Raw genomic sequence first — 19,285 nt, 5'->3', positions numbered from 1 at the left:
GAGGTCCAGGATAGATCTAGATGCGGTTACTAAATACGTTGCTAGCAGTCATGGTCTTAGATTTGGAATAAATTTTCTTTCCGTGATTTGTCATGTGATGTCCTGTGATGTGCATGTCATCTTTGTACAAGTGCAAGATGTGTCGTATCTAGTGTGTCGGTACTAGAGTCGGTGTCTACTGAGACAATTTATGGCCTCTGTCTGTTTTGCAGGCGTAATCGAGGGGGTATGTCACAAACTGATAACGTGGCATGACCTTGTGGACAGCAGCCCTGCTGGTATGGACAGGCTGACGTGGAAGAGAGCGACGTGGCAGCGTACGGATTTCCGGCTTCTGCACTGACTAGCTGACGTGGCAGCGTATGGACTTCCCCGTTTTACGCTGGCTTCTGACATGGTCTGGCTATACGGATTTCCGCAATCACACTACTGTTTTTGTGGCAGATTTTAGCCAAGTTGATTTTGGAAAACATTGCTTTTGAGTTTTAATGCTTTTGGGGTTCTGCTTTTAGCAACCCTTGTAAACCTTTATAAGTGACCCAAGGGGGGCTCACTTCTCAGAGCATCTGGACGCAGAGTCTGAGAGCGAGCACCCGCGGGAAGTGTACTTTGCTCAAAGATTTAATATAAAAGAAATATTGTAAGAGGCGACAGTCTTTGGGGCCAACATCTCTCGGCACGGAACTACACCGGCGCGCCGTGTCGACTCTTAAATTTGTGAAGTGTTCTGAAGTGAATCTCTGTTGTGTCGCGACAGAATCTTGACTTGGGGTGTCCAAGTTTGTTACAAACCATCTCTCTGAACTCGGGTTCGTAGGATGCTTTGTTGGCCAGTTCCTTCTCAGGAATCTTAGAAGCTTCCAATGTTAGCTGTAGGAGTTGGTTTGTAAGCTTTATCAGTCACCAGAGCTGCACCTTCCACTGGCCCATCTTGATCTGGAAATTCTGAATTGCCTGAATCAGATCACAGACCAGATCTTTCTTTAAGGCATCGGTCAGCACTTGCTTCCAGGCGGTCCATTCGGTGGTGACTTCCTCATACCACTCTCTGATCTCGTCAACAATCTAGCAATGTGGGTGAATCTGGGACAAACTCCAAAAATTTCATTACCACCTGGTTCTCTTGCTGCATCATTTTCCTTGTTGATCTTTACCAGGTGGAATACGCTCTTAAGATTTTTCTCTTGTTCTCCCACACTCGATCTGGTTCTGGCCCCTCTACTAGAAGTGGCATTGTTTTCTAGAAGGAGCTGAACTTTCTGCTCTAAAATCTTTCTGGCACTCTAAAGCTAGATCAGTACTTCTTTTATCTATGCCATCATGTCTTTCATACACTTGTATGTTGGCTTATTTCATGAGAGCATTTCCAACTCTAAGCCAAGAAATTTGAGATTGACTGTGGAGGGGTTGTGGAGATAAGGATTGACCACAAGGTCTTTTTTCGTGACACACCATTTGAAGATTCTTTCCAGGACTTGAATGCAACTTGGATGTTGAGGTAGCTGACAGAGTTGCTGGTTGTGGTAACTAATTGATTTGCAAGAATTAACCATTCTTCTGGCTCCCACAAACAACATCTGAAAGCGCACCAGATCCCAGTAGGATATTTCATCATCAAGGAATTCTTGAATTTGAAGTGCTTTTTGTCGTCTCAGAGCCTTATTTGAAGTTAGCAACTCAATCGAATGACCCTGTTCAGATTCGGAATCTGAACTGGACTCCACTAGCCTTCTCTTACCCTTGTCCTGGTTCCTGCTATATATTGAACAATGGCCTGCTGTGTTGCCGCCTGCTGGGAACCAGTATGGCCCTGTGTCTGAGATTGGTCTCGAGTCTGATGCTGGTCAGACTGACTCTGATTTTTAGTGTGGTCCTAGACTTGTCAGCCTCACTGGTTGAACCAGTATCTTGTGTGGATTGATCTCCTCCAGTTGTTGAGTCTGGACGTGACTGGTCATCATCTTCGTCGTCGTCGTCATCCTCATGAACGGCTACAGTGTTCTCCCCCTGGTCTTCGTCATCCTCTTGGTCTTCTTCCTCTTCATTGGCGTCTTGATTCTTAATCTACTCAACTAAGACCTGATTAACAAGAGCACCAGTATATTGCTCTGATTTCTCCTCTAAGTCTGATTTCATAGATTCAAGTAGACTTTGCATATCTTCCATATTCAGTGTAAGGTTTCCTTCTGGATCAGCAATGTCCACTAAAGATTGGTAAATGTTTTTTTCGGTAATTGCTTGCCTCAGGGTATAGTGATTGGCCATCAAAGCATAGTTACCCGGAACGGAAAATCAGAACGGGGAACGGGGAACGGCAACATGCATAAAATGCCATTCCCTATTTCGGATACTCGCGTTTGAAACACGGAAGAGGATCCGGAACAGGAATTTGAGATAGGAACGGGGAACGGAGACCTAAAAATGGCCATTCCCTGTAACTATGCATCAAAGACTTCAAAGCAGACTTTTTCGCTTCCCTGCACCTGATGTGACTTCTTCAGCAAACCTCTTTTCCTCAATCAGTCGCTGCTTTTCCTTTTGAATCTTGTGACTTGTCTATGTCGTGTTGCTAAGCAGCCATGATTCTGGCATCATTATTAAGTTCAATGGCCATCTGCAGCATCTTCTGTCTAAGCTCAGCCAGTTCATTCTTGGCCTTCTTTAACTCTGTCTTAGTCTCCTGAAGTTCAGTTTGAAGGGCCATAACTACAGAGCCTGGAGCTTTCTGCTGGGCTTCAACTAATTGTCCCATAGCATGGACAACTGTATTCCAGCCAGACATCATACTGGCGACACAGCCATCTGTTATGGTATCCACATCTGTTTGTGATGTTTCGTAGGCAATGAAAGGAGTTGGATAAGGCATGATTGCCTTATCTGGTTGTTGCACAACCATTTTGCCATGCAGTGGTTTTTGTTGAAGGCGTTGTAGTCTATCTGGTTGCCTGATCTGAACTGGAGGTGCTGGGTGTGCTCATTACGAGCCATTTGTCTACATGTGCTCTCCCATCTGTACCCAATCACCCTTCGGAGTGTGCTCTTTGGGCTCTGATGCGTCTCTGAATAGAAAATGATGTCCCTCCCTCTGAAAGAGTGAAAATGATGAGAGAGAATGAAACGGAATGCTTTTTTACTCTTGCAAAAAGCCTAAATGACCTATGAGACCAAAAGAGTGAATGACTGAGGGAGTCAAAGGTGCCTCAGCATTTCATGGTTTGAAGGTGCACAGATACCACAGTTGGAATTACACCTTCTTCAAATGTTCCTTCTTCAGAAACAATACCTTCTTCTAGGCCTGATGGAATACCCATCATCTCTACCCTCCTAGATAGTGTTGATAGAGATGAAATTCCTGTTGCTGTGTCGATGACACAGTCTAAGGAGGACTTTCCACCTCTTGTGTCTGATCGGATTGTATATGTTAGGAGACCTCAGAGGCTGAAAAGCAAGAAGCAGTTGAATGTTCACAATTTTATCTGGATCACCCCCTCTGATGGACTCGTCATTTTCTATGCTTTACCTTGGGGAACGTGCCCTCAAAACGTTAATTTAGTAGAATTTTTTATTTTTATTAACAGGCACACACCATGTCAATGATAGTAAAAAAAGCACTACTCAATGACTATTATATGGACTTATTCTTTACTCATTACAAGATAGACTCAGGAATCCATGGATGTCTGTGTGCAATGTCAGAAATCTTACAATGAGTACTAGTGAATATCTAGCAAAACTAACATTTTCAAGAAACCAACACCAGAATGTTGCAAGATGCCTATTAAACTTTTTTCACACCAACCATAGCCTTCTGTTTTGGAGAGACTCTGCAGCAAATGACAGAGCTGCATTTTACGGCTAGGTCCATCAAATCAGCTTTTAGATCCTGCCCTAAAGCAAAATTAAGTGCTTTTCCATCAATGATCAATGCAAAGGCTGCATCACTTTCTTCCTCTTCCTCCACTTGTTGCTTTGCAGATAAGATCTGCTGCCTTGTGCTTTCTTGAGAAACCTTCAGAATAATCAAGCTCTATCAGAGACAATTTGACATGTAACACCATGCAAATAAACTCTGCTGCCCAAAGCAAACCTCCCCTTTCCATTCTCTTTTGATAGCAAATTTGGATTTAGCTGTCATGTAAATACGATATTAAAAAAACATTTTACCTTGCCGATAAGCTCCTTGTTCCCTAGTGCTTCTGCCATTTTCATTTCATCATTTTCCAGGGAGACAACTAACTGTGTCATGCCTTGGCGCAAAAGGCTGCATGCAAACCTGTCCGAATCACAGTGAATCCTTAGTATAAATTCATGACCATACTGGCAGTTACAAATGACTTAAGGTATAGCATCCACACCCAATATTTATAGCAGTCTCGAGCTTGTCTCCTGTGAGAACCCATATTTTAATGCCAGCTTGAGCGAGCTTGTCAATACACTGTGGCACCTATAACATAAAAGTGTGATGTTGCAAGTGAGGGTTCATGCTCATTTTTTTAGAAGTGTGATTTTGCCAGCATGAGAATTGGGGTTTACTCGTACCCCTCTCTGTAGTTTGTCCTCCACAGCTGTACACCCGACCAGAATGAGGTCTCTCTCAATAAGTTCGGAAGCTTCATCTAGCTTTGTATCTCTGTCTGCACCCACATATGTCTTTGCTTTCATGAACTCGATACTCCAAGTCTCGTACTCAGAAGTATCTAGCTTCCTATAGGCAAGAGCTAAAGTCCGAAGTCCAGCATCAGCATAACAGGATAGATGGGCTGTTGTGGCTTTCTTATACTCCTTCCCATCCTTCCCTAATCTTTCAAATATGACACTGAAATTACACCATGAAGAAATGTTAACACAACAGGAGGAATAAACATAATCTAGTTTTAGGTAGTTTCTTTCTAAGAACATTAGTAGCCAACAACAAACAACCTAATATACTAATCCTTGCTTGCCAGCATGGCCTGCCCTGTTTTTCTCAGCTCTGAATCCCCGAGTGATGTTTGAGCTTGATTGTTGATATGCTGCTTTGTCTTGAGGGAAAACTGGAAGCAGTTGAGTGGTAGACTTTGATGCAGGTGAAGAAAACTCATATGCAATTTCATATAGCCTTCAAACAGTTTGGGCAGTCAATTTCTGCGATATCAGGGCTGGACTTGCAAGAAACTCAAGGCATTGATAAGCCTAGAAAAGCAGCAAGCCTTGTACAGCAGATGAGTCAGGAAGGAGGAGGCTTTCTTTGCAAAGCATAAAGGATACTACTCGTGAATTACTAGGAAAGCAGAAAGCTCTTAGAAGCACTTTGAAAGAAAGTCAATAAATAAAGTTAATAGTAAGCACTATCGATGAAGTTGCTGAGAGCAAAGGCTTCATTTGCAATCGTGTGAGACTTGTGGCAAATCCTCCAGCAGCTTGGAGATAGCTTCTGTCACACTGGAAATGCAGAAACTAGAAAGTGAGGTTTTACTTTGCTTCACATAGGGGTATCATACGCAGTGCATGGGGAGGGGGGCCTCACAGAGGGTTAGCTCATGTTATATAACTTTCCTCTTGAGGCCCATAAGGTCGCCATTGTTACAAACAGGCAGCCAATAATCCAGGACTGCTGCACCCATGTTTCATATCCAAGGTACTTTGAGAGCCAGTACATCCTACATTTGCCAATACAACACTTTTGATTAATATGTGGTTTCTGTATGAAGAATTCTGGGAGACCACTTTTCTCGAATACTTAGTTTGTGTTTGTTTCCCAAGTATGTTTGATTTCACTTCTAGACAAGCTATACAAACATAACGTAAATGCCATATATGAATAACAAGGATGTAACACTTTAGGCTATATTCTAATGCAAATAGTAGGCATCAGAGGCCCAATATCGTGGTATACTTGGCCATGCATTTTAAATGTGTAAACTCCCCTCCCTCTCAAAAATCTGTCATCTATGTGTGCACACAAGGATGCCAAAGTTAGAGCAATATTGTAAGCCCATATATTTTCTATCTGTTTATACTTATGGATGAACCACCTTGCACCAAAAATTTCAATTTTTTTGGTGGATTGAACAGAAGTCGCCATCATACTTTTTCTTCCACGAAAAAACACTTTCCTATGGAGTTTCCAATTGACCTTCCTTCTGCTTTCTTTGATAGAGAGCTTTGCATTGGAACATTCAAATTTCATGATCATCACCAGGCACAACTAACTTAACGTACTCTTTTTAACGAAGTTACCTTCTCCTTATGGTTTCAAACGTGTATGAATTTTCGTTTCATCCCGTTAAGGACAAGCACACTTGTTCATATGTCAAGTGTTCATGCGTTAAGTGTTCATATGTCAAGGCAATAACTACTGATACCCCCCATGTACTTTCAGTAGAACAAGCAGGGCAACTTCTTTGCATCGCCATTTTAGCTCCTAGTTGCTGGCCTAGTAGGATACACAATTGGCTGCCTTCTGAAGCTCGTTTCTGACTGGAAACCTCAAGAAAACTGGCCACCACAAACAGGTCCTACTGTGGTTACAAAAAGACCAGAACTATGAGTCCTCTCATGCTGATGCAGTGCAGGGAAAACTTAGCTAGAGGGGCTGACTTGGCCAAACTCTCGAGCAACAAATACCAGGGAGGCTGCAAAAACACTGGGAAGTAAAGCTGATCTGCATGCCTGCTATGGCTGTACCAAAACAAGACAGGATTGATGCTTTTAACCTTTCTTGGCTGCCATATGTGCTTCAGGTGAGAGGTGTAGTGCACACACGAATTTTAATAAAGGTGAAGCAGATGACAATCAAGTCTGCAATTGCGAGTACAAGTCCGTTCATTCACAGGCAGCCACCGGATCTCGGATCTACCGTGATGGAACTCCTCAGAATCAGCCTCAAACAACGGGCGCACGTAGGAGATGATAGCGTTGAGATAGAGAGGAGAGAGTGCAAGTGTAGAGAGAGAAAACGCTGCCACAAATGAAAACGCTAGAGAGAGAACTGCAATCCAAAGCTGGAAACACCAGAGAAGGGAGAGAGCAAATGCGGAGAGTCTCTCTTAGCACGAGCACAACTAGTGCAGCCGACCAGCCAAAATGAATCCTACAGGGACGATAGCCTACGTGTGCCTCTTCCTTTTTGGCCGGCAACTGGCTGGCTCGCCGGTGTAGTCCACGCCCCACCTGTTCCAGCCATAGCCAGCGTCCACTTCCCATCCAATCAGAGTGAAGCTCTTCAAAAAAAAGGACTTTTGGAGGGCTGGCCGGAGCAGTTGTGCTCAAGAATGCCAGCCAGCAGTGGAAGATTCCTGAGAATCCTTTTGTGGCTGGAGACTGGCCGCCCGGCACGTTGTGCTAGGGCTATCTGATCCAAAAACGTTGCCCAATATCTGCTAATGCACACTGTGTACAAGAGGCCAAGAGGTCCCTCGACATGGACCCTCCCGACTCACATTTCTACAGCCCACGAGCCAAAAATGGGAGCGCTCTCTTAAAAAATGATACCTCAGCCATAAACTCCACTTGGCATAGATGTACCAATTGGCACATATGTGCCAATGTGTCCTATTTGGCTGAAAACTGTGGAAAACAGAGACTGTGACCCTGAGAAAGCCTAGGAACAGGGGCCAGGGCCCTGCCTCATGCCAGCCTTTTGGGTGGGGCACATACACGGCTTGTACCGCCGGGAAAGGTACCTCTACCTCAAGTACGGCCGCGCACAGCCACAAAACAGCCCTCCTAGGAGATACCGGAGCCACCACCGAATACAAGATGAAACTCTTAACACCCCCTCTCATCTCTTGGACTGTGGAACCAATCCAAGGGAGCTACCATGAAGGGATAAGGTCGCTTGTGGTATAGGTTTGGTGAAGATATCCACAGGGTTATCTTACGTAGAACAGCACTCAAGACGTATAGTACCATCCAGGGGTTTCTCCCGAACAAAGTGATACTCTACCTCTATATGCTTGGGCCGAGCACGAAACACCGGGCTCCTTGCAATAGCTATACAACTCTGGTTGTCCAGAGTGGTTATCTGTTGTAAAAGACTAATCTCCAAAAGCAACCTCCATGACCAAAAAAAATTCACATGTAGCACTGCAACACGATACTCTGCCTCCATGGAAAGTAAAGCAACTATGGGCTGCTTCTTACTGCTCCATGAGATTGCTCCTATTCCGAATGAAAAAGTGTAACCTCTAGTCGACTGCCCTCAATCTGGATCTCCACCTTAATTGGAATCACTCCATCCTTGAAGAGTAATCTTGAAGTCTGTACCATATGCCCAATGACTTTTAACTCCTTCAAAAACTGCAAGATCCAAAGAGGTTGCTCAAGGTGAAACTAGGCACCTTGGAAAGCTTTTGCATGAACTAACTGAAAATTCCTATCAAGAAGTCAAAACAAGCATTCCGCAACCAAATAAGAGAACCGACCAGCATTTCAAACTTCGTAGTATCAGCTATATATTAATCATCATACAACGACCACTTCTAGTTGGTATCCATCCAATTAGAGGTTGGCTTGTAGTCGATCATACCAAAGGCCTCCAACATTTCTTGGACATAGTGCTACTAAGAGAGAAAAATGTCTCCCTCTGCTTTCCATATCTCTAGTCCAAGAAAATAGTGTAGCAAGCTAGAAATCTGTCATCTCAAACTCTTTTGCCAAGGTCTCCATCGTACCATGAATATGCTAGTCATGGCTACTTATAATCACAAGATCATCCACATAGAGGATAACAAGTGTCACCAATCCTTCCTCTTTGAGAAGATTTAACTCTGGATCTGCAAAAGACCCATGAAAGGAATGCAGCTAGATGAAAGGATCAAGGAGCTTGCTTCAGGCATAGAGACAACCTGTAAACCTTGTCACCAAGTCCTCGAACCTAGAATCCTAGAGGTTGCTCCACATGCACCTCCTCTAAGTCGCCGTTGAGAAAAGACGACTTGACATCCAGATCCCATCTAAAACACCGGCCATCAATGATGGGCTATTAGAGCAAAAATTGTCCAAATAGTCGCAATACACAGGGTTGTTGCCAAGGTCTTGTTATAGTCTACTCTTGCTCGCTGAGAAAAGCCCTTGGCTACGAGTAGAGCCTTGTGCTTATCCAAAGACCCATTGGATTTGTACTTTGTCTTGTAGACCCACTTGACACCAATGACCTTCCTCTCAATAAAATCAAGCTCTCTTTGCATGGCCTCCTTCCACTTTGATTGTGAAAGTGCCTCCTCAAGAGGCATAGTTTACCTGTAATAAAGCTCCATCTGTCTCAACTTTCTATAACCGTCGAGACCGCCTCATAGTACCTAGAGCACGCCAATTTAGTTGTATGTTTGTGGTTGTAACAGGCTTGGACACTACAAGCGAGAAATTAATAGCAACACACGAACAGAAACTTCATGATCACTGAACTTTAAGAGAGGGAGAGAGAGTCGACATGGCCTAGCGTAGTTCCGTGCTCAAAGGTATTGGCCCCAAAGTCTGGCGCCCCTTTCGGTATTTCTTTATCATTAATCATTGCCAAGCTTCAAACTCAAAAGCATCTCGCCCAGAAGCAGTAAACTCAAAATCAATTTGTCTCAAAAGTATCTGGTCCCAAAAACTGCCAAACAGCAGCCAACGCAAATTACGGAATTCCGTACAACCTGCCACGTAAGTTTATAACAGTGCAAAACGCGGATATCCGTATTATCTGCCACGTCAGCATGTCAACGCAAATTTTGGGGTTCCGTACGGTTTTGCCACGTCATCAATTGGCCCAAGACTGCCACGTCATCAATTGTGACATACTTCCCTCTTGAAAGAGTTGTAATCGCCCTCGATTACACCTACAAAACAGATAGAGGCCATAAACCAATCAATAGACACTGACTCTAAGTACCGACGCACTAGACAAACACAAATCTAGCACTTGCATAAAGACAACTCAGTCAGTGCACATTCACATCATATCAATCACATAAAATTGATTTTAGATCTAAGACCATGATACCTTGCAACGTATTTAGCAATCGCATCAAGATCTACATAGGACCTCACTGATGTCAGATTAACTAATTCTTATTGCGATCATGTCTATAGATTCCATTCTGATCTAGGACCATAACGTATTTAGCAATCACATCTAGATCCACATAGGACCTCACTGATGTCGGATTAACGAATCCTTATTGTGATCATGTCCATAGACTCTCAAGACGAAATGTTGCAGCCATTTCGTCTTTCAAACCTACACTCAAACACAATCACATGAGTGAGCACAAAAATCAGATTCATTTCTGGGAATTCCCATTTCGAAGTACTTCTTTCATAAAGTCATCCAGCAGAATATTGTCAACACATCATATCCCTAAAGTCCAAAGGGAAATCAGTGACTTTATTCCATCCAGGCAATCTGTGACAAAGGAGCGGAGTAACTCCCCTCTTGTGCAGTCCCGCCTGCACCATATTCAACCCGTTGATCTCCGGGAACTCTTGGAATAGCCAAAGCTAGACCAAAAGCGTCAAGGTAAAGTTCCAAATCTGAGTATCTGCTAGGTCCTCCTCCATCATCCACTTCGCATCCAATGTAAGATAGTTCTTGACTAAGAACCATCGTTCACTTTACCTTTCACTTTTCTTTCCTTGTGAGCCAGTGTCTGTTTTAGAACGAGTATCTCCTCGCTCTCTTCTAGTTCAAGTTGCTCCTTGGGCTCCCTGTCAACTGGCACCTCACCTTTGAAAGGTTTCAAGAGACTCACATGAAAAGCATTGTGAATCTTCCAAGTTTCTGGCAACTTCAGTTTGAAGGATACATCATTTATCTTCTCTTGAATGTAGAAAGAGCCATAGTATCGCATTCTTAGCTGTGGGAAAAGCCGCTCCTTTCCCTTTCGTTTCCGAAGGCGTGCCTTCTCAAACCGTAAGAGCACCCAAATCATCCTCCAGCTGCAAGTCACGTCGAATCTTGTCGGCTGCCTTCTTATGCCGTGCTTGAGACTTCTCAAGAGCCTCGTGCACCTTGGCAAAAGCAGTATCTAGATCTAGATCATATTGATCTACTTCAAAAATCTTATCCTGGGTCTAGCGAATTCTCTCATCTACCAGTTGATTCCCTTTTTCCTTTCTTTCCTTGTGCCGAGGGACCTGTGGGTAGCTTCGTTAGCTTCCCTGTCCATTGGCACGTAAGTCTCAATCATCGGAACCCTAAGACGCACTATCATCTGATCCCCTTTCTTTGGAATCCTTTGATGAACTTGCATCTGGTTCCCTTAGTTCGTCGGAACCTTCGGATGTGCTACCATCTGATTCTCCAAAATCTTGCAATGAGCTGTCATCTGGTTCCATGATTTATTCTTTTCAATCCGGCGGACTCTTGCCTTGTTGAGGTGGATACTATCCTGTCCGTAAATAAGTCAATGAGCCGTCATGCGTCCAAATCGTTCCTTAGCATGTTACACAAGTCCCTAAATAGAGTTAAACTTCTAATTTAGACAATAGTCTTGAATCTCTTTCAGCAAATCACATAAACCGCTCAATCTGGTCTTTCAAAGTAATCTTTCGTCATGAAAGTTGTCTTGTAGACGTCTCTAGGAGCAATTCAGATCTGATGGTAACCACTCTTCAGATCAATTCGACAAGTAAAACCATGAAGTCTGCCGAGTATATCATCGATCCTCTAAATGGGGAAATGTGTTCTTTTTCATTGTTTCTTTATTTTGGGCTCGGCTAACTCTGTAAGATGGCCGGTTCGGTGGTGTACTATTGAGAATCAATCATGTGATCTTCAAGGCATGAAGGAGGCAACTCGCCTGATACGTCGTCAGAGAAACCGTCAGCCTGAGCTTGCAAAAAATCCTGTCATTCTTTTTTGGGGACTGACATATTCAACCTTTGATCATCATTCAACTCCTTCAAGAAAATCGGGTAAACAAAAACTAGATTTCATCAAGTGGGACGGACTAGCCCTTCAGTCTTCCATCAAGTACAATCTCTTTGCCCTTCTCATTCTTCAAGATGGCTTTTCCTGCCCTATAGTCGACCACGGCACTGTTCTTGGGGAACCAAGGGATTCCTCGGAGGACGTCACACCCTTCCAAAGGCATGATATAAAAGTCTTTGTGCCCTAAATACCCCTGACAATGCAAACGTAGTTTGCCAATGACAAGTGTAATGGCAACATCCCATCCGAGTTCCGCTAGAACAACCTCGGACTATGGCCCCATTTCCTTGGGTGTAATTCCAAATCGAGCCGCCAATTCGGTTGAAGTTGGCCTTGGCTTCTCCATCAAAGAAAATAAGGGTTTCCTAGTCTCGCACTTTGCCCCATGCCATGCAAAGTTCGGTATTGTTGTTCATATGATCAAGGTCAGCAGTCCCCACAAAATCAGGTACCATTCCTGCTTTCATCTTTCCTTTTCTTCCGCACTCGGCTGCTACTCTGTAACTCTCTAGTTATCTTCTGGTGGTCCTCTGGTTCATCTTCTTTTCAAGAGTTTTGTCAAGCTCTTTCTCCAAGTACAGGTTCCCCTTGTCTGCACTCGTCTGTCCTTTCAGCTTTTCTCCTGACCTGAGAGGAGAATCAATGGCCTCATGCCATCCCCAGTAAATCTCATCAATCGGGTAATTCTTCAGGTGTTTCCCAAATCTCAGGTCTCTTGAGTACTTGATCAATCTTTTCACACACAAGTCAACCTACAACTAACGTTTGTACTTTGCTTTGGCAAACTTCTCTGCCGAAAAATTTGCCCAAATCTTCATTCTTTTCTTCAATTCTCCGCACAAAACGCGGAAATCTATATTGTCTGCCACGTCAATATGTTAGCGCAAATTTCAAGGGTTTCGTACGGTTCTATCACGTTATCAACTGGCTTGGGATTGCCACGTCATCAATTTGTGACAGTAGTCATAGCATCTCGGAATGTGTCCAACATCCACCTTGGTGACTTCAGGTTTGTCCCCACTCTTGAGAGCTATTGGCACCTCCTCATCTGCACTATGATAAGAACCATCACCCACTGACAGAGGACTTACAAATCCGACGCTGCTCGCTGCTGCTTGAGCCTCCCCCCCCCCCCCCCTCCTGCTCCTTGCCCTATCCACCCCAACCCGCACCCGCGCTGCCCATACCCTGTGTGCGCAGCACCCTCCTCCCTCGCTACTCCTACCCGTGACCCAACCCGTTGCCCCCCCACTGCCCTGCCGTTGCTACCCCCGCTGCCCTCCTGCTGCCTCCCCGCCGCTGCCTACCCCCCGCCAGAAGCCGCCCCCCCCCCCCCCCCCCCCCCCCCCCCCCCGGCCCGCTGCCCCGCCCCTGCTCGCCCATTGCTTATCCGCCCTCAGCCCCCCCTCGCCGCTCGCCCACCCCTTTTCCCCCGTTTGGCATTGCCTCCCCCCCCCCCCCCGCATCCCCTTTTTTGCTCGCAGGAGGCTGTCTCCACGGCCTGCTGGGAGCTTCGCGTCCTTCCCGCCTTCTTCGACTCAGCAGTAGACACAGATGGAGGCTCTAGCCTCGCCACAGAGGGACTCTAGCGAAGCCCCCTCGCCCAACCCCGCTGAGCCCACCATTCGACTTGCTCTTTCACCGACAGAGCAAGCGAGCCTAGCCGCAGAGGTAGAGCGCTTGCAGGTGACTTCCGTCATCTGCAAGATTCTCGGTACCCAACCCAGTAGAGGAGAGCTGCATGACCTTCTCCAGGCCCGCCTACTTGCAGAGGTGGGTAAGATCTTGGACGTACAGATACTCGAACGAGGCTACTATCAGATCGAGTTTGAGACCTCTGAGATGGCGTCCAAGGTCATCGCCATGAGTCTGTTGACCATCCGAGCAGCTCGAGCCCACTTTCGACAGTGGAGACATGGTTTTGACCCTGCTTCGGATGTTCTGGTAGAGGAGGTAGACATCCCCATCTCCGTCTGCTTTCTTGATTTGTGGAGGAAGTACTTACCACTTTTGTCCAGGATAGGCTCAACGATCGGGACCGTCCTGGAGACATCTCGCACCACAGCCTCAGTAGCTGCCAAGGCGGCCGGCATTCCCTCAGTTCGCGTTCTGGTTAGGGACACTCACACGCTCCCGAAGGTCATTCTTCTGCCTCGGGTGAGTGGGGGTTGGTTCAGACAGAGAGTGGAGTATTCAAGTCTACCGAACCAGTGCTTCATTTGTCGACAGATGGGCCATCTTGCGAAGGCCTGTCCACGGAGGAGGCCTGGACCTACTCCACAAACTCAGCCCCAGCCAACAAGGGCTGGCCAGCAGCCACAAGCCGAGACACAGCACACACATTTCTGCCTCGGGTGAGTGGGGGTTGGTTCAGACAGAGCGTGGAGTATTCGAGTCTCCCGAACCAGTGCTTCATTTGTCGACAGATGGGCCATCTTGCGAAGGCCTGTCCACGGAGGAGGCCTCGACCTACTCCACAGACTGAGCCCCAGCCAGCAGCCACAAGCCGAGACACAGCGCACACATGCAAAGCCTCCCTCCGAGCCTGGGGCTCCAGCGAAGGAGGGATGGCAGCAGGTTCGTGGTCGACGGCGACAGGGGCCACAGAGACAGCCTGGCACTCAGAGTGGTCCTCAGGCGCCTGCCAAGCAACAGTGGGTTCCCACGAGAAACCGTTTCGATCCTCTTGAGCAGGATGAGGTCCCTGCTCCAGCCCCCACCTCAGCTTCACCCTCGACAGCCCCCCCCCCCCCCCAAGTTCCCACCCCCTCCTCATCATCCTCCCTCCCGCCTCCTCCCCCCCCCCGCCCCTCTTCCTCTGCCGCTCCCCCCCGCCCCTCCTCTCCGCCTCTTACCCCTGCTCCTACTCCCCCCCCTCCCGCTCCAGTTCCACAGCCGACCCAGGGGGCAAGGCCATCTCCGACTGCTAGGAGATCTCATGGCAGCGCCTTTGCCACGAGTCGCTTGGCGAAAGAGGAACAGCCTTTCTTGCGACCCCCTCTACAGGTACAGACGTCTCCTTTTGCAGCTATCCCTCGTGGTCTGATGAGCATCGACTTGCGGCACCAATGGGACTTCTTCGACTACGACTTCACTCGTTTTCTCGGCGACCCATCAGCTGACCATGAGGCAACCTGCTTCAGGGTCATGTTTTGTTCCTTGCAGTTAGGGGGATAGAGGCCTTGGACTCAGTAGTTGGCTTCTCCTTTCCCTGTTGCGGCAGGGACCAGACTGAGTGGACTCTCGACTCAGTGTTGGGGTGGTTACACACACAGGTCCTAGAGTTCTCTCACCACATGGGAGAACTAGGAATTAGAGACATGCTTCAGACTTTGTGGCCACTGGCCAAGCTTGCGGTGACCCCTCCAGATACAGCAGGATGTAGACACATTGTGGTCTACTTCTTTGCTAATACGCAGTGCTTGCCATGCTATGAATACATTCATGAGGACTCCTGGACAGAGGAGGTTGCTTTACGGACGGCTCGATCTACTTGGGCTTGGGCCACGCACTCGTTGTAGTCACGCCTCTCTAGAGGACGCTCGAATGCGGATTACTCCCCACCCAAGCAGCCTCGAAGATAGCACGTTTAGCTACTGCGGCAGCATCTGTTCTCTCTCGCTCCCCATAAGGATCATCTCATGGAATGTGCAGGGACTTGGTGGGCCCCAGTTTCAGCGTCAGCGGGGCCGATTGCGTCAGGAGCTTCAGCATTGCCTTGTGAGAGGAGAGATTGATCTTCTTATGCTTCAAGAGCACCATCTGTGTGAGAGCCGCATTAGACGTTGGTCCAGCCAAAGTTGGTCCGCGCTATAAAGTGTGTTGTGCAGTGCAAAGGGTGCTAACAGGTGCATGGTAGAGGGCTAAAGCCAGTGTGGGAGACCTCACCAGGACAGTGGCAACGAAAATGCATGCTTAAAGTGTTTTTTTAGGCCAGGGGGCCTTCGAAGTGGGCTGATTGGGACGGCAGGTCAAAGTGTTCGAGATGCGTGGAATGTGCCCCGAAATGTGATGTTCAAGATACTCTAGAAGCTCGTCCAGACAGCTCGTCAAACGGAGCCTCGGTGTGCAAGATATTGCGGTTTAAAGCTGGAGTGTGTAGCAGATCCCCGACAGACAAGGTAGCTCGGGACAGGTGGCCCGGACTGATGTCAGTGCATATATGTGTAAAGCTCGAGTTACGGAGCATGCATGTCTTCTCGGATTGCGAATCGGAGCTATGGATAGAAAGTTATGGCCATTTGAAGATTTTTCGGGGGCCGAGTCTGAGCCCACTTGACCGCATTGGAGGATGTGTCGTCTTGCATATTTTGGGCCTCGCCAAGGTTCTCGATAATAGTGTGCGCTATGTGGAGTCAGCACGAGTCGACTGCACGTCAATCGGATACTCGGTCGGTCAAATACAGCGAGATGAAGTTGGGAGCCGTGGGTAGTGAAAGGCCACAGATGATTTTTTCCGTTTTGGGTTGCCTCGGATTGCGTACCTGGAAGAGTCGAGAAGCAATGGTGATTGTGTTGAAGCAAGTCGGCGATGCAAACTTCCATCCGGGCTTTGCGGGCTTGGCAGTAGGATATTGCGGCAGGGGTAAACTCAGTTTTTTTCCCTTTTTTGGATGTGTTGTCCGAGGCTAGCGTGACATTGGGTGGTGGGCGAGAGCTAGAATTGGAAATTAGTCGGCTAAGTTCCCATGCGACGTGGCTGAAAAAATCTTATTTGGAAAATCCGTGCACACAAAAGCACCGACCATGTGGGAAACAAACACATGAACCTCCTTGGTTGTAATAAATAAAAGAAGCAAAGTTTGCCTTGGCTGGAGTTAGAAAAAAAGAAAGGGAAGGAAACTCAAAGGCTAAAAAAAAGAGGAAAGGTAGAGGGAAAGCCCAAGGAGCAGTAGCACCGGGCTTCATTGCCCAAAAAAGCATGTTTTTATTTTTTTCTTTTGCCTTGGAAAAGAAGGAGAGAGAAGGGCAGCGGGCTTGAGTTTTTTGGGGGCCTTGGCTTTGGAGCTGAGAGAAAGAAAGAGGAAGGAGGAGAAGAAGAGGAGAAGGGATTTTCTTGTGTACGCTTGGCGAATCGAAGCCCCACGAGAGGAAGGAGCTTCTTGGCGAAGGAAAAGGGAAGGAAAAAACTTCATACGCTCGCGCTCGGCGGTCGAAGCCGAGATGCATGGTCCGTGAAGCGGCGCGGAAAAAACAAGCACCTAGCAGAGGAAAAGGCCTTCAAGGGCTCGCTCGTTAGAAGCTGGGGAAAGCTCACGAGGAGCAGGTCTCATGGAAACCTTTGTGTACGGCTGGAGCTAGGCTCGCCCTTTGTGCTTTTTCTAGTTTGAGCCGGTTGCGGCGACGGTGTTGTACCTATTTCTGGTGTGAATGAAGAAGAGAAGCCCCCATTGCGTTTGATTTTGGTGTCGTATCGCCCCCCTTTTCCCCTTGCTCTTCGGCTCTCGTGTGTGTGCGTGCGGGTGTGTGTGGCAAATGTGTGCCGCCCCGACGAAGTGTTGCAGAGAGAGAGAGAGTGCCTGTGGCGTTTTGAGCGTGTGGGAGAGCGTAAAAGCTACTGCATTGAGGTGCGCGGGTTGTGTGAGTTAGTGTGTGTCTATGTGAGCGCGTGTGCGTGCGTGGTTTGGTGAAAAGAGCGAGTCGAAGGTGCTCGCAAAGTGGATTGGGGTGCAATGTGTGCCCTGGGCTATAGGAGGCATTCCGTGTTGGCGCGCTGGGCGTGCTCCCCATTCCCCCTCTCCATCTTTTGGTGCCCCCACTGAGGAGCGCACTGATGCTCCTAGTTGAAGTAAAAGCGGTGATTTTGGTGATGCCAAAGGTGCGGCCTTTGAAGAGCAGGTGCTGCTAGAGAAGTAATGGCTTGGACGGGATTTCCCATTTTCACTGGGGTCGAAGATGCAGGAACCTGGTTCCAAGACTATGGGTTGTTCGTGCTGGAAAGCGGTTTGTCAAGGGAAGAAGGTGCAATACAGGTGTTTCCTCTTCTAGTTCGTGGTAGAGCGAGGCTATGGTTCGATGGCCTGCCTAATGAGGAAAAGGTGGATCATGAAGCACTGGAAGCGGCTTTTCGAAGCAAATATATAGCAGATGCGCAATTGAATGAAGTAAAGAGAAGGCTGGACAATTTGAAGCAAGGCTTAGAAGCGGATTTTCAAGCGTTCCTATGGGAGTTTGAGGTCCTTTGGGGAAAGCTGATAAAGGGAACTGCTGCTGAAAATGTTAGGTTTTTAAAGTTGAGCAAATTCGTGGATTGCCTGCATAAGGAAGTGCGTGATAAGGTGGAGATTGATGGCCCGGTGTCATACGAAGAAGCGGTGGCTCTAGCGAAAGAGCGAACCAAGAAGATTCTCAAGAAGCGTGAAGCTGGACAGGGTTTGCCAGGTGTTGTGATCCCAAAGCAGGTTGATGTAGTGGTAGCCGAGCCAAGGATGGTGCAAAGAGAAGTGCATGTGCGAGAGGAACCGAGGGTTGTGTGGCTACAGAAAGATAGGGTGGTTCCTATGCCGGAGATGCCGGCTAGAGTGGTTCCAATTGTGGAAGATATGCAGGTGGTTCCCGATCGGGCAAAGGATGTGCTGCCAAGTCAAGGTATGACGGTTCAAGCTTCATTGAGTTGTGGTAAAGGTCAAAATGTGCAGTTTGCAGACGAGGTAGAAGCGGTGAAGCTAGAGGAGATTCCTGAGCTCGAGACAGAGGAAGAGGTTGGGCCGAGTGATAGTAGCTCTATGGAGGCTGACACAAGTTGGGAGACTGACTCGTCTCAGTCAAGGTATGATGAGTTTGATCTCTTGCAAGTGGATGGAGATACAGTGAATGTGTGCGAGGAGCAAGGAGCAGTGCATACCGTTATGCTTGATGGAGACCAAGTGGAGGAGCCCAAGCCTACAGGTGATGATATGCAGGTGAAGGTGATGTGCGGTGCCATGTTAACGGCCATGCTGATGAAAGTGGCGGTGCAGTGTGCGATAGTGGTACAACAGGGACAGAGCTTTGCTAGGAGGGATGGAGCAACCTTTCCTATGGGAGAAGATGAGGATAATGCGATAGAGAACAAGTTTCTCTCTTCCTTGATGGAGCATGATGCAACAGTAGAAGAGATGCTTGAAGAGCAGGTGATGGAAGCCGACAAGCAAGTGGTGCTTATCGACCTTGAAGGGCCGATTGATGAGGGGGATCTTGATGATGTTGGGATTGAGTGCAATGCAGATGAGAAGGCAAGCATGGAGCCAAAGATGAAGGTGCTTCCTATGCAGCAAGTGCACTCTATGGTGGCAGAGAATACGGATTCCCCGATTGTGTCCGAGCTTTCTAAAGGGATTTGTGAATGGTGGTTGAAAGGGAGGCTGATAAAAGCGGCTGTGCAGTGTGCTGTTGAGCAGGTGCAGGATT

At 47.3% G+C, this 19,285-nt stretch overlaps 1 protein-coding gene across 7 annotated transcripts in view; it reads right to left on the bottom strand.

Moving 5' to 3' along the window:
* LOC147445236 (putative phospholipid-transporting ATPase 8) overlaps window positions 1-19,285 on the bottom strand; it is a 119,354-nt gene that overhangs the window by 25,600 nt on the left and 74,469 nt on the right. For 6 of the 7 annotated variants that reach the window (XM_086524796.1, XM_086524790.1, XM_086524792.1 and 3 more), the window contains 4 exons: window positions 4,540-4,816; window positions 4,356-4,444; window positions 4,165-4,273; window positions 3,800-4,009 (listed from right to left, as the gene is read on the bottom strand). In XM_086524796.1, coding sequence (XP_086380922.1) covers window positions 3,800-4,009; window positions 4,165-4,273; window positions 4,356-4,444; window positions 4,540-4,816 — 685 coding nt within the window. The remainder of the gene's footprint in view (window positions 1-3,799; window positions 4,010-4,164; window positions 4,274-4,355; window positions 4,445-4,539; window positions 4,817-19,285) is intronic. The other variant, XM_086524793.1, reaches the window with a different exon arrangement.

This window comes from Adiantum capillus-veneris, chromosome 12 (genome assembly GCF_014529385.1).
Source record: "Adiantum capillus-veneris isolate H3 chromosome 12, ASM1452938v2, whole genome shotgun sequence".
Lineage (NCBI taxonomy): Eukaryota > Viridiplantae > Streptophyta > Polypodiopsida > Polypodiales > Pteridaceae > Adiantum > Adiantum capillus-veneris.
This window is presented reverse-complemented; position numbering and strand designations above follow the sequence as displayed.